The following is a 13,494-nucleotide window of genomic DNA, read 5'->3' as shown; positions in this document are numbered from 1 at the left end:
TGCTATATTTCTTCCTTGTGTCTCCCCTGATGATGTGGTTATTACACGAAAGTGCACTTCGGAGCATATCGTGTTTCATTTCCCCGTGGACTCATATGAATATATATATATAAATATATATATATATATATATATATATATATATATATATATATATATATATATATATATATATATATATATATATATTCTTATGAGTCCACGGGGAAAATGAATCACGATAAATTCCCAAGTGCACTTTTGTGTAATAATCACGTCATCAGGGGACACACGTGAGAGAGATATAACAGTCAGTTGATATACAATGAAGATACGTAACTAGGACGCCATTTGGTAAACATGTGATTGTCCAAGACAGACAACGAGAATATCATAAACTTATTATGTGGACAAATGCCTTGTTTAATCACATTAAAAACTATGATGATTGTATTGACTAGAGTAATGCCATCTCAGTTGTTAACTCTAACTCCAGTACTACGAGAAATATCATTGAATCTTCTATTATCAAATTCACAAAGAATTCTAATCTTAATATTGGTGAAGGTCTATGCAAATTAGATAACTTTATTGTTGATAGAATTTGTAAACAATTCACCTTCTTGTCCACATGCGTTTATGATACGCTCGTTGTCTGTCTTGGACAATCGCGTTTACCAAATGGCGTCCTAGCTACGTCTCTACGTTGTATATCAACTGACTGTTATATTTCTCTCATGTGATGATGTGATTATTACACGAAAGTGCACTTGGGAACTTAACGTGTTTCATTTTCCCCGTGGACTCATAAGAATATTTGAGGATTTCTAGCCCCCCGCTCCCTTCCCGTTTAGTCGCCTTCTACGACACGCATCCTATGTATTCCCTGCGTGTCGAAGAAGGCTACTAAAAGGAAAGGGAGCGGGGGCTGGAAATCCTCCCCATTCTTTTTTTTTTTAATTTTCCGAAAGAAGGAACAGAGAATGGGGCCAGGTGAGGATATTCCCTCAGAGGCCCAGTCCTCTGTTCTTAACGCTACCTCGCTAACGCGGGAAATGGCGAATAGTATGAAAGAAAAAAAAAAAAAAAAAAAAAATATATATATATATATATATATATATATATATATATATATATATATATATATATATATATTTTTTTTTTTTTTTATATATATATATATATATATATATATATATATATATATATATATATATATGTATATGTATTATATATATTATTAGTGTTCTAGTTGGCCGTGCCGTCTCTGCTAACATAAGAAAAAAGAAAGTGTTATAGATCATACCTTTTACTCATCTCTATTTTGGGGGATAAGAATGAAAATATAACCTCATTGGTTTACAATATATATTTCTTTGTATGATATGGTATTCTGACTCCTGAGTATGACATTTGAGATGGTCCCAGTGATTGTGAGAATGAAAAGGTTACTAATGAGACTAGACACTCAGTATAAGAACGTTGCTGATAAGAACGTTTGTATGAGAGAACGTTACTGATGCGTACGTTACTGATGAGAACGTTACCTAGAGAACGTTACCCAGAAGACATTACCCAGAGAACTTTACTGATGAGAATGTTACCTAGAGAACGTTACCTAGAGAACGTTACTATGAGAATGTTACCTAGAGAACGTTACCTAGAGAACGTTACCTAGAGAACGTTACTGTGAGAATGTTACCTTGAGAACGTTACTTAGAGAACGTTACTGATTAGACCATATGACGACAGGTATTGCAGGAGGGGAACGTGAGCAGGTCAACACTTCACCTGGTGCCCAGGAGGACCAACCACGGCTCCATGATCTCCTGCAGGGCAGACAATCCCCAGCTGGACGGCGCAGCTCTGGAAGACTCCCGCAAGCTGGTCGTCTACTGTGAGTATCTCTCTCTCTCTCTCTCTCTCTCTCTCTCTCTCTCTCTCTCTCTCTCTCTCTCTCTCTCTCTCTCTCTCTCTCTCTCTCTCTCTCTCTCTCTCTCTCTCTCTCTCTCTCTCTCTCTCTCTCTCTCTCTCTCTCTCTCTCTCTCTCTCTATCTATCTATCTATCTATCTATCTGTCTATCTATCTATCTATCTATCTTCCTAAGTACCTGTTGGTGCATATCCTCTTTTCTTTTCTTGGACATATCGCCTGTTTTTTCTTTACATATCACACATAACATATCATATAGGAGTGATAATATATGATATATACTGTGATATTAGACAGCATGTCCCAAGATAGAGATTAAGCTAGATACGTTTCTATAGGTGATTATAAAGACGTATATATATATATACCCGAGGTCTCACCTGCTCGACTGTAGAAATGAAACATTCACAGAATAATGATAAGAATAAAGAGCATAAAAGCGACCTCGACCCTTGGCAGTAAAACCTCCTAGTTTTTCCCACAGCTTCGTAAAGCCGACCCTACGGGCATGGAAATTAAACGCGTTGGAGAGAAACAGATTCGTAGAGAAACAGAAAGATAACATTCACAAATACAGCGCTTGCCCAGTGGTATTTCCACACATGTGTTTGAGATGTATAGACGGACGAGAGAGAGAGAGAGAGAGAGAGAGAGAGAGAGAGAGAGAGAGAGAGAGAGAGAGAGAGAGAGAGAGAGAGAGAGAAAAAAATAACTGCCTTTGTTCATGAGCCAGGAACAAAATCCTGTAACTCTCCACTGTCGTTTGGAAAATGAACGACTGAAGGAAGAACTCGCTAATCCCAGCCACCACGCTAACCTACACGACAGGAGTAAGTGATCGAGCGTCTCATTCGTTACCGCGTTTCATGAGAGGTTTGCGTACACCAGTGATAACACCCTCAGCCACTCTACCAGTCTTTTAGCAACGTTCATATTTTTCCCCTTTTCATTTCGTCTTGTTCTGTCGGTTTTCCCCTTAAGTCGCCTGTAGTCATTTTCCAATGGACAATCACACACACTCTCCCTCAACTCTCACTTTCTCTACCACAGATTCTCCCAAGCTCCAGCTTCGTCCTGGCCAGAACCTAGACATGTCCAACATCAAGGAAGGAGACGATGTCTACTTCGAGTGTGACATCCAGGCCAATCCCAGCGTCTTCAAAGTCCAGTGGTTCCTCAACGTAAGTCCTGTTGACCAGTTCACCAAAATCACAGAAATTTCGTCCGTTCAGGAACTTTAACTTGAGATCATGTGGTTCATAGGACATATTCGAAATGGTCGGGACATAACAGGTATAATAAGTATGCCACAGCATGTCCCGAACTGGTGTATAACCTTGATATATGTATAGAGCCTGACGGTATGACATGACACGTATGAATGGGGATACAACATGACATGTATGAATGTGGATACATGACATGTATGAGTGTAGATACAACATGACACGTATGAATGTGGATACAACATGACACGTATGAATGTGGATACAACATGATATGTATGAATGTGGATACAACATGACATGTATGAATGTGGATACAATATGACACGTATGAATGTGGATACAACATGACATGTATGAATGTGGATACAACATGACATGTATGAGTGTAGATACAACATGACACGTATGAATGTGGATACAACATGACATGTATGAATGTGGATACAACATGACATGTATGAGTGTAGATACAACATGACACGTATGAATGTGGATACAATATGACATGTATGAATGTGGATACAACATGACACGTATGAATGTGGATACTTGATGACATATATGAATGTGAATATAACAAGACACGTATGAATCTGGATACAACATGACACGTATGAATGTGGATACAAATTGACACTTATGAATGTGGACACAAAATGACACGTATGAATGTGGATGCAAAATGACATGTATGAATGTGGATATAACATGACATGTATGAATGTAGATACAACATGACACGTATGAATGTGGTTACTTGATGACATATATGAGTGTGGATATAACAAGACACATGAATCTGCATACAACGTTACACGTATGAATGGGGATACAAATTAACACTAATGAATGTGGACACAAAATGACACGTATGAATGTGGATACAAAATGACATGTAAGAATGTGGATACAACATGACACGTATGAATGTGTGGGTTGGAAGTCACGAACATTCATTCGACGTGGTTAAGGAGCGTAATGGTATATTTTCTGTCTCATGTTCTGCGTATTTCATTGTAGTTCTTCCCTGTGGACACGTAGCAATCTTCTTGTACGTTTGTTAAGTGTGTCTGTGGTCTCTCTCTCTCTCTCTCTCTCTCTCTCTCTCTCTCTCTCTCTCTCTCTCTCTCTCTCTCTCTCTCTCTCTCTCTCTCTCTCTCTCTCTCTCTCTCTCTCTCTCTCTCCCTATCTGTCTATCTATCTATCTATCTATCTATCTATCTAACTATCTATCTATCTCTTCCTTTCATTAACACAAACACACACACACACACACACACACACACACACACACACACACACACACACACACACACACACACACACACACACACACACACACACATTGTCATCTTCAGTCACTTTCATCCCTTTGGTCAGCTCACGTTCCTTTATCGTCATCATCCCTGGTGCACCAAGCCCTGAGCACCACCACCACCTGACCCCCTCGCGTCTTAACACACATCTCATGAATGCCCCCATCTCCTAACCTCGTCCATACCTCACTCTCAGATCTCATACCTTCAGAAATCCCCTCCCTCCTTCCCTCCCTCATATCGTCGGCCAGGGGCTTTCTGCTGGCCGCCACATCCAGCCCACACATCAAGGAAGAACGTCACAAACATTCCAGCACCTTTCCCATACACGAAGCCTTCCTCTTCCCCCTTCCTCATCCCCCTTCCTCTTCCCCCTTCCTCTTCCCCCTTCCTCTCCTCCTTTTCTAACTTTTCCTTTTATTATTATTATTATTCCCGAAAACTTCGCGAACGAGGGAAAAAAAAGAAAAGTTTCCAGCCATCGTCAGCACCTTCCAAGGAGACAACTGGGCCTCTGGCTATCCACCATCCCTGTGGTTATCCGCCTTAAATATTCATAAGATCGAGCCCTTTGCCTCTCCCTCTCCTCCCCACAGCCACACATGTCAGTCTGGCTCCCTCTCCCCCTCAAGTATTACGTGATCCATTTCCTCTGTACAGCTCCCTCACTCCCTCAGCCACGACCCATTTGATGTTAATGGTTTTCACGCATTAGCCCAGTCATCTGGCGTACCCTCACCTGCCCCTTCAACTGGCAATTACGTACGCCCCGACATTCTCGTAATTGATATATTCCCCTTACGTTCGACAACAAATCTCCTCTGTTCAAGGATTCTTAAGACACAGAATATCTGCCGAGGCTCTCTCTCTCTCTCTCTCTCTCTCTCTCTCTCTCTCTCTCTCTCTCTCTCTCTCTCTCTCTCTCTCTCTCTCTCTCTCTCTCTCTCTCTCTCTCTCTCTCTCTCTCTCTCTCTCTCTCTCTCTCTCTCTCTCTCTCTAACAGCATCCTTGTCCTTGAAGAACCACGTATTCAGCTCTCTTTTTTGTGTCCCGTACATTCGTTTTAGTCGCCTTGCCTTTTCCTTTCCAGCATCTCCATGTCATCCCGCACAAATCTAGTCTCTCTCAGTAGATCATTTCATGTCCTTTAGCCTGCTGAAGATTCATGCCCTCACCGTTGGCCTTCTGATCTGCCTTTTTCAACTTGAATTTCCTCTCTTGCTGTCATATATTGAGGGCATGTGAGTGAGTGTTTGAGTTAGTAACCTGTCGTGATATCTGAGGTAATTACGATGCCTGGACCTACAGGGTGAGGAGCTGCAACACAATGTTGCTGCTGGGGTGATCCAGAGCAACCAGAGTCTAGTGCTGCAGAAGGTAGGACGCACCTCCTCGGGGCTCTACACCTGTAGAGCTGTCAACATGCAGGGCTCCGACAGCTCCAACGCTGTTCAGCTCAACGTCAAGTGTGAGTATAACGAAAGACCCATCACAGTGACGCTCTTATGAGTAACGTCCAGTCGCGAAGACCTACAGTATTCCCTCCTCACCCTCCCTCCCTTGAAAGACAACTTTTCCAACTACGTACCATCTTCCCTCGACATCCTCCCCCACCCCAACACAGTCCCTAATTTCACCGACGAAAACAGACGACCAACTCCAACTGACCAACCAATTAACGCATCCGATAATGGCTCCACCGGTACACTCTACGAGGGCACTCAACACCGTCGACAGTATGGCTGGCATGTTGTCATATCAACACAGGTGCCACCATTACTGAGCCCTGCAGTGGGCGTAGCAGTTGTCGAAAGTTAACATCCCATACGCTGGTACGTCTCTGTACAGAAGGGGTGACTCGTGAAGCAGGAGTAAGTAGAAGATGTATAATAGAATTGTTCAGAATTTTTTCTGGTCTGTTAATAGATTAGTTCCGAGATATGTGGAGAGGGAAGAATGCGGCGGGGATGCGTCGTAAGGTCTTCACCGGAGTGGAGTTTAATGGCAGTATTTTCCACCCGGACAGATGCGCCTGTGTGCACCGCAGGCCAGAAATGGGTCTACGGTGGCGGCCGCCTCCAGCCGGTGAACGTCACCTGCCGGGTTGAGGCCCACCCGGACGCCACGAGATTCCGCTGGGCCTTCAACACCTCCAGCGAGTTTATGGAGATTCCTCAGGAGCGGATCCAGTCGAGTCGAGGCCGCAGCCTGGTGTCGTACACACCGGAGACTCTACACGACTTCGGGTCGTTGCTTTGCTGGGGCGTGAACGACCTAGACGAGCAGCGGCAACCCTGCGTCTTCCACATAGTTCCCGCAAGTCTGTCGCCTCTCGGCTTGGCTAACTGTAACTTATGGCTCACTCTCCCTTCACTGAGCTGTTCATAACTGAAATAGTTCCTTCCTATAGCATATATATATATATATATATATATATATATATATATATATATATATATATATATATATATATATATATATATATATATATATATATATATGACATTTTGTTTATGATGTACTGTATCAACTAATATTGATATCATATTCATATATTTTCAGTGATGATTATATACTTTCCCCTTCGGGTATGGAGCTAATTTTCATATTCATATTTAACTTTTTCCTCGACCATATTTGCCTTTCTGAATTCAGCATGTATAGGTCTTTACGGTCGGATATATCCACACACACACACACACACACACACACACACACACACACATGCGCGGACGGGCGTGCACACATTTCACATCTTCCAGAATTCGAGTTTTCTTTGATGCAATTTGATCTGCGATTCCTCAGCAAAGATTTGCCTTCTTAAATGAGGATATTTAGATCCTACGAGCACGAGGATACGGTCCTTCAGCCTGGCCTGGCCTTTGATACCGCCCTTGATAGTCAGGTCAAAGGTCATTGCATCGTACCCAGGTGGGTCGTGCCTTCGTACCGTTTATTCGAAATTGGCTTCTCCCTGAACGTGATGCACTTTTCTCCCCTTATGTTTAACCAATTTGGAACTAATCCTTCATTTCGGAAGCAGCGCTTACATATTAATTTCAGAGATTTATCCTACGATCCTGCTCGCTGTCTCCCTGTGCATTATATATATATATGTATATATATATATATATATATATATATATATATATATATATATATATATATATATATATATATTTTTTTTTTTTTTCTTTCTTTTAATTTTCCAAAAGAAGGAACGGAGAAGGGGGCCAGGTGAGGATATTCCCTCAAAGGCCCAGTCCTCTGTTCTTAACGCTACATCGCTAACACGGGAAATAGCGAATAGTTTGAAAGAAAGAAATATATATATATATATATATATATATATATATATATATATATATATATATATATATATATATATATATATATATATATAGTATTCATCCACACCAAAAGCAATATGCAGCAGCAGCGAGAGCACGTACAGGATTAAGAGTTATCTTGAACACTTGACGAAGGTGTTCAAGACTTAGTGGATTGTTAGATATAACTTGACGTTGTCTAGCCGTAACCAAACCTGGCAGCTGATAAGCCTCAGAACAAATGAATTGGACAGATTTTGTCCCTTTTTCCCTACCAATTCAAATCATGGACCTAAATACTGACTCACAGGGTCACTGCTTACATCCTCACCCAGGAAAACATTAGGGTGATGATTAACGCAGAAAAGTACTTGAAAATGTCATTAAATTCCTCCTCCGTATCATCTCCATTTAAGTTTCTGAAATCTGATGATGAGATCCAAAGTTTTCATGATTTCGCGTAAATTTCGAGAGAAGTTTGTCATCTCGCGTATCCTCATATGCTCATTCTGTACGACAACAATCATTCTCTGTGCTCTTGTACAATGTTATCCGGGCTGTGTGTCTGATGACTGATGGAGATTACCATTTGTGTGTTACGGAGAGAGAGCTTTGCACTGGTGTTGCCTCCTCTCTTCACCATGTACAAATGTATTTGTCTATACTCTTGTGTTTATATGTACAAATGCACATCCTAAACTAAGCCGGGTGTGTGTAATTGCCTTCTCCTTAGGAGAGGGAGTGTTGTACACTCCTTGGGACCACATCTCTTGAACATTCTTTCTATCAAACAAGGTTTTAGATCTATGTATGCTGTCTGCATTAGCAGTGTATTCAGTCATCTTATTCCATTCATCCACCACTCTTTCATGTTCCGTGCTGTATTTCGTGTGTGTGTGTGTGTGCGTGCGTGTGTGTGTGTGTGTGTGTGTGTGTGTGTGTGTGTGTGTGTGTGTGTGTGTGTGTGTAAAATGCAATATATTCTGATCAGTGTGATCCTCTCTTATAAAGGGAATTATTTCAGCCTTTTGTTTATGTATATTTAACACCCAAAGACGTGTATGGTGAAGACACGTTTGACCTAACCTATCAGGGTCAGATCAAATACATCTTTGCTATAGGCCGTTGGCGTCGTGGGTGTAATGAAGATGAGGCTGTGGTGAACGTGACCTTTGAACTGACCTGTAAGAGAACATGGTGGTGAGTCACAGCGAGGAGGGACACATACTGTATATGTGCTCGCAAATGTTGGCGTTTTTCATTCTTCTTCTTCTACTTTTATCATCTCAACGGAAGATACATAGCATTGTATTATTCACGCGTTTACCGTGACCAAGTAAGGCAGAGAAGGGAGAGAGAGAGTGTAGCGTGACGTATTTTGACGCAGGTGTTCCGGAGGCGGTCCACAACTGCAGTGTGTGGCAGAACGCGAGCCGGGCTGGGGAGGTAGTGGTTGCCTGTCAGGCTGGCTGGGGCGGTGGCCTCTCCCAGACCTTCACTCTTGAGGTTCGTCAGGGGCCGGGTCCAGGCGCGCCCCAGGGCTCCTCCAACCTGGGCAAGGTGCTGGCCTCTCTGAGGGACCAACCAACGCCACACTTCACGGTGACGGGGTTGGCGCCTGGCACCGAGTACCACTTGGCTGTGGTGGCTACGAACTCCCAAGGCGATGCAACGCCCACTATCCTCGTCCACCTGACGCCCATCGATGTTGCGGAGAAGCGCATGAGCGCCGCGGCTGCCGGCGCGTCCGGAGGTCCAGGAAAGATAACCTTGACGCCCATCGTTGGTGTGTTGGTGGGTCTGGTGGCCTCCCTGCTGGTGTGCTCGGCCGTCGTGATAGTGGTGGTCCGCAGCCGCCACGCCCGGGCACACCACGCCCACACCAAGATAGTCTACGACCAGGCGACGCCCATCACCAAGGCTGGAGAGGACGAAGGAGGCGCTGCCGAACTTCAGCAGCTACAGCAGGAGCGAGGACCAGATATCATCCTAGTAAAGGGCGGTAAGTGGAGGCAGGCAAGACCAGTAGAGTGGCCAAGACTCAGGAAAAAATATAGTTAACAGTGAGCTATATGTGATATATTAGACACACAGGTAATGACACGCTCTAAAATACTATCCTCTCTCTCTCTCTCTCTCTCTCTCTCTCTCTCTCTCTCTCTCTCTCTCTCTCTCTCTCTCTCTCAGATGTGAAAGCGTGTCCTGAGGAGCAGCAGGTCCCCCCGCGAGGTTACAGGAACGGTCAAGATGGGTCGTTCTACATCAATCCAGGGTCGTTGCTCAATAATGTAAGTTACTCTGCAGAAGGTATGGTGAGGACACTCACATTAGTCTGTGTAGGTGGCTCTGCACACAAAAATATATATGTAGTATATATATGTAGTATATATATGTAGTATATATATATATATATATATATATATATATATATATATATATATATATATATATATATATATATATATATATATATAGATAGATAGATAGATAGATAGATAGATAGATAGATATATATATATATACATGTATATATATATATATATATATATATATATATATATATATATATATATATATATATATATATATATATATATATATATATACATATATATATATATATATATATATATATATATATATATATATATATATATATATATATATATATATATATATATATATATATATCCCTGGGGATAGGGGAGAAAGAATACTTCCCACGTATTCCCTGCGTGTCGTAGAAGGCGACTGAAAGGGAAGGGAGCGGGGGGCTGAAAATCCTCCCCTCTTGTTTTTTTTTTCAATTTTCCAAAAGAACGAACAGAGAAGGGGGCCAGATGAGGATATTCCCTTAGACTCCCAGTCCTCTGTTCTTAACGCTACCTTGCTAACGCGAGAAATGGCGAATAGTTTGAGAAAGAAAAAAAGAAAAAAAAAAAAAAAAATATATATATATATATATATATATATATATATATATATATATATATACATATATATCTTTATTTTTTCAAAAGAAGGAACAGAGAAGGGGGCCAGGTGAGGATATTCCCCCAGAGGCCCAGTCCTCTGTTCTTAACGCTACCTTGCTAACGCGGGAAATGGCGTATATATATATATATATATATATATATATATATATATATATATATATATATATATATATATATATATATATATATATATATATATATACACTTACCATAAGAAAAAGAAAGCACAAGAATCTTCAGCGCTTTCGTGTATTGCCACATCTTCAGAGAAGTAGTTACAGAGTAAGAAAATAGGTACAGTGAAGGTTATGTGTACATACATAACTGGAAGAAACATGGAATGGGGTTATATAACCTTGTAATTAGTAAGAGAAGAGGTTGGCACAAGGGTCTTCGTGACCCACACTCTACCTAACCTAACATCTCCCAGATGAAGATTTGGTATTACACGAAAGCGCTTAGGATTCTCATGTTTCCTTTTCTCGTAGTAAATCTGCATTTATGAAGTCGACTTTTGGTTTTGATTCTCTACATGTATATAATGTATATGAATGATATATATATATATATATATATATATATATATATATATATATATATATATATATATATATATATATATATATATATATATATATATATATATATATATATATGTATGTATGCATGTATGTGTTTTATCCCTAGGAATAGGGAGGGAGAAAGAATATTTCCCACGTATTTCCTGCGTGTCGTAAAACGCGACTAAAAGGGGAGGGAACGAGGGGCTGGAAATCCTCCCCTCCAGTTTTCTCTTTTCCAAAGGATGAAACAGAGAATGAGGCCAAGTGAGGATTCTCCCTCTTAGGCTCAGTCCTCTGTTCTTAACGCTACCTCGCTAATGCGGGAAATGGCGAATATATGTGAAAAAGAAATATACATATGTATATATTCACAGTAAGTTGTGGGAAAAATAAACTAGAAATCCTCAAAAAGGAATAGATTCTTCAGTTAGAATTATTCTTACATTCTTCAGAACAACCATTTCATAAAGACTTTCCAAAAAAAATAAAAATTCTTATATGCTAAAAACCTAAAGTTTAACATGTCTAACGTGCGCTTAAAGCCTTTTTATTTCAATTTTTGACATTTAAAGAAAAATGGACTAGATATTCTTTGAATGTCAGCGGAATATATCGTTTCTTTTTTTTCTGTTAATGTAGAAAAAAATATTGTCCTTTGAGTTCCGTGTGACGAAAGCATAATATACAACTCTTCACCACAGTTGCTAGCTCGTCTATTGGGATTCTTTTTTTTTTCCACTTTCATCCCGTTGTTGTATAATGTAACTCTCGTGAGGTTGTGAGGGAAGGACTGTTGACATTATAACGATGGATATATCATCCAGGGCGGGTTGGCGTCGAAGGAGACAGATGCCCTCCTGCAGGACGCCACCGTAGGCAGTAGCGGTGGCACCACCAGCTTCCCCCACACCACCACCTCGGTTCCTCTGGCCAGCTCTCCTTCCTCGTTCCCACCTCCCGTGGGATCAGAGGACCCTCTCACCTCGTTTAGTTCCAAGGGACGCGGGTCTTCCTCTTCCGTCACCTCCCCTGTCAATTTCCGCAACCCCCCAGGACTCCAGACCCAGCCGGACCTCTGCCCACAAGAAGTAGACTGCGACCCTTCAAGGGCGCCCCTTGTGTCCTGTAGCCGCAAGGGCTCTCAGGAGAGCTCAGTTTAGTGCCCTTTCAGGTATGTGTGCTGAAAGTAAACAAAAATAAAGAACGGTTTATTGATTTCAGGCAGCCATTTGGCTGGGAATTTACAGTTGAGATAGAACAGAATTGGGGTCATAAATAGTAACAAGAGCTTGAGGTCAACGTGGAGGTGGATGCTTTTATGCTTTGGATAAGTACATGTGTGTGTGTGTATTTGTGTGTGTGTGTGTGTGTGTGTGTGTGTGTGTGTAGTTTTGTCCATATCTGTGTTTTTTGTGTGCTCATGTCTGTAAATGGGCTATCACAACAGCCATGATATTTTGTAAACGATATTTACAGGTTTACAGACGTCAGCGCTGCCATGATGGGACCATATGTAGGCTCTGCGGGGGCTCATCCAAGCAGGGGTCAGGTGCTCAGCGATGGGATTCTAAGCCACAGCTCAAAGCCGACATTCCACGCCACACCTCCACGCTCCGATGGATGTCATTATGACACTCCGACACAGGTCATTTCGGGCCTGTTTGCTGATGGGTCTTTTGTGATGGCTGTCACCTGAAGCTCAGGCAACTGTCCAGACCTATGAAGGGTTCCCTAGTAGTGCTTACCTCAGAGAAAGTGCACAATGCAGACGAGATGTTGTATAGTGACCGAATAAGCAAAGTGTTGAGACAGTTGGAAAGATAAGCAAGTAAAGTGATGGGAGAGAATGAAGTTTCTGAAGTGTAAATACATCTATGAAATGAACTGATGTAATCAGATGATGAGGCTGGGTGGAAAAGATGATGAAAGATGTGGAATTAAGACGCTAATCAGACGATCTTTGCCAAAGACTTTCCAAGCAGTGGTTCAGACGCCATGTAGAGTGACTTGTTGGTCGATAAGCAAAGAAAATGTCACGAAGCAGAGGGGAAAAAACATTTTTTTTGGTGTCAAATTCAAAGCAGTGAATTTAATGTGATGAATTGAAAAATACATCCTATTTTCAAACTCTGTCATAAATATATATATA

The 13,494-nt window shown here is 41.4% G+C and overlaps 1 protein-coding gene across 2 annotated transcripts in view; it reads left to right on the top strand.

The window, feature by feature from the left end:
* The window catches only part of LOC139746408 (protein turtle-like), a 431,305-nt gene extending 417,832 nt beyond the window's left edge, over positions 1-13,473 (top strand). For both annotated transcript variants that reach the window (XM_071657623.1, XM_071657622.1), the window contains exons 7-14: positions 1,732-1,876; positions 2,963-3,093; positions 5,766-5,925; positions 6,484-6,777; positions 9,174-9,788; positions 9,974-10,074; positions 12,170-12,516; positions 12,822-13,473. In XM_071657623.1, coding sequence (XP_071513724.1) covers positions 1,732-1,876; positions 2,963-3,093; positions 5,766-5,925; positions 6,484-6,777; positions 9,174-9,788; positions 9,974-10,074; positions 12,170-12,505 — 1,782 coding nt within the window. In that variant the 3' untranslated portion in view covers positions 12,506-12,516; positions 12,822-13,473. The remainder of the gene's footprint in view (positions 1-1,731; positions 1,877-2,962; positions 3,094-5,765; positions 5,926-6,483; positions 6,778-9,173; positions 9,789-9,973; positions 10,075-12,169; positions 12,517-12,821) is intronic.
* Positions 13,474-13,494: the final 21 nt, after the last annotated feature.

Source organism: Panulirus ornatus, chromosome 65, assembly GCF_036320965.1.
Source record: "Panulirus ornatus isolate Po-2019 chromosome 65, ASM3632096v1, whole genome shotgun sequence".
Lineage (NCBI taxonomy): Eukaryota > Metazoa > Arthropoda > Malacostraca > Decapoda > Palinuridae > Panulirus > Panulirus ornatus.
This window is presented reverse-complemented; position numbering and strand designations above follow the sequence as displayed.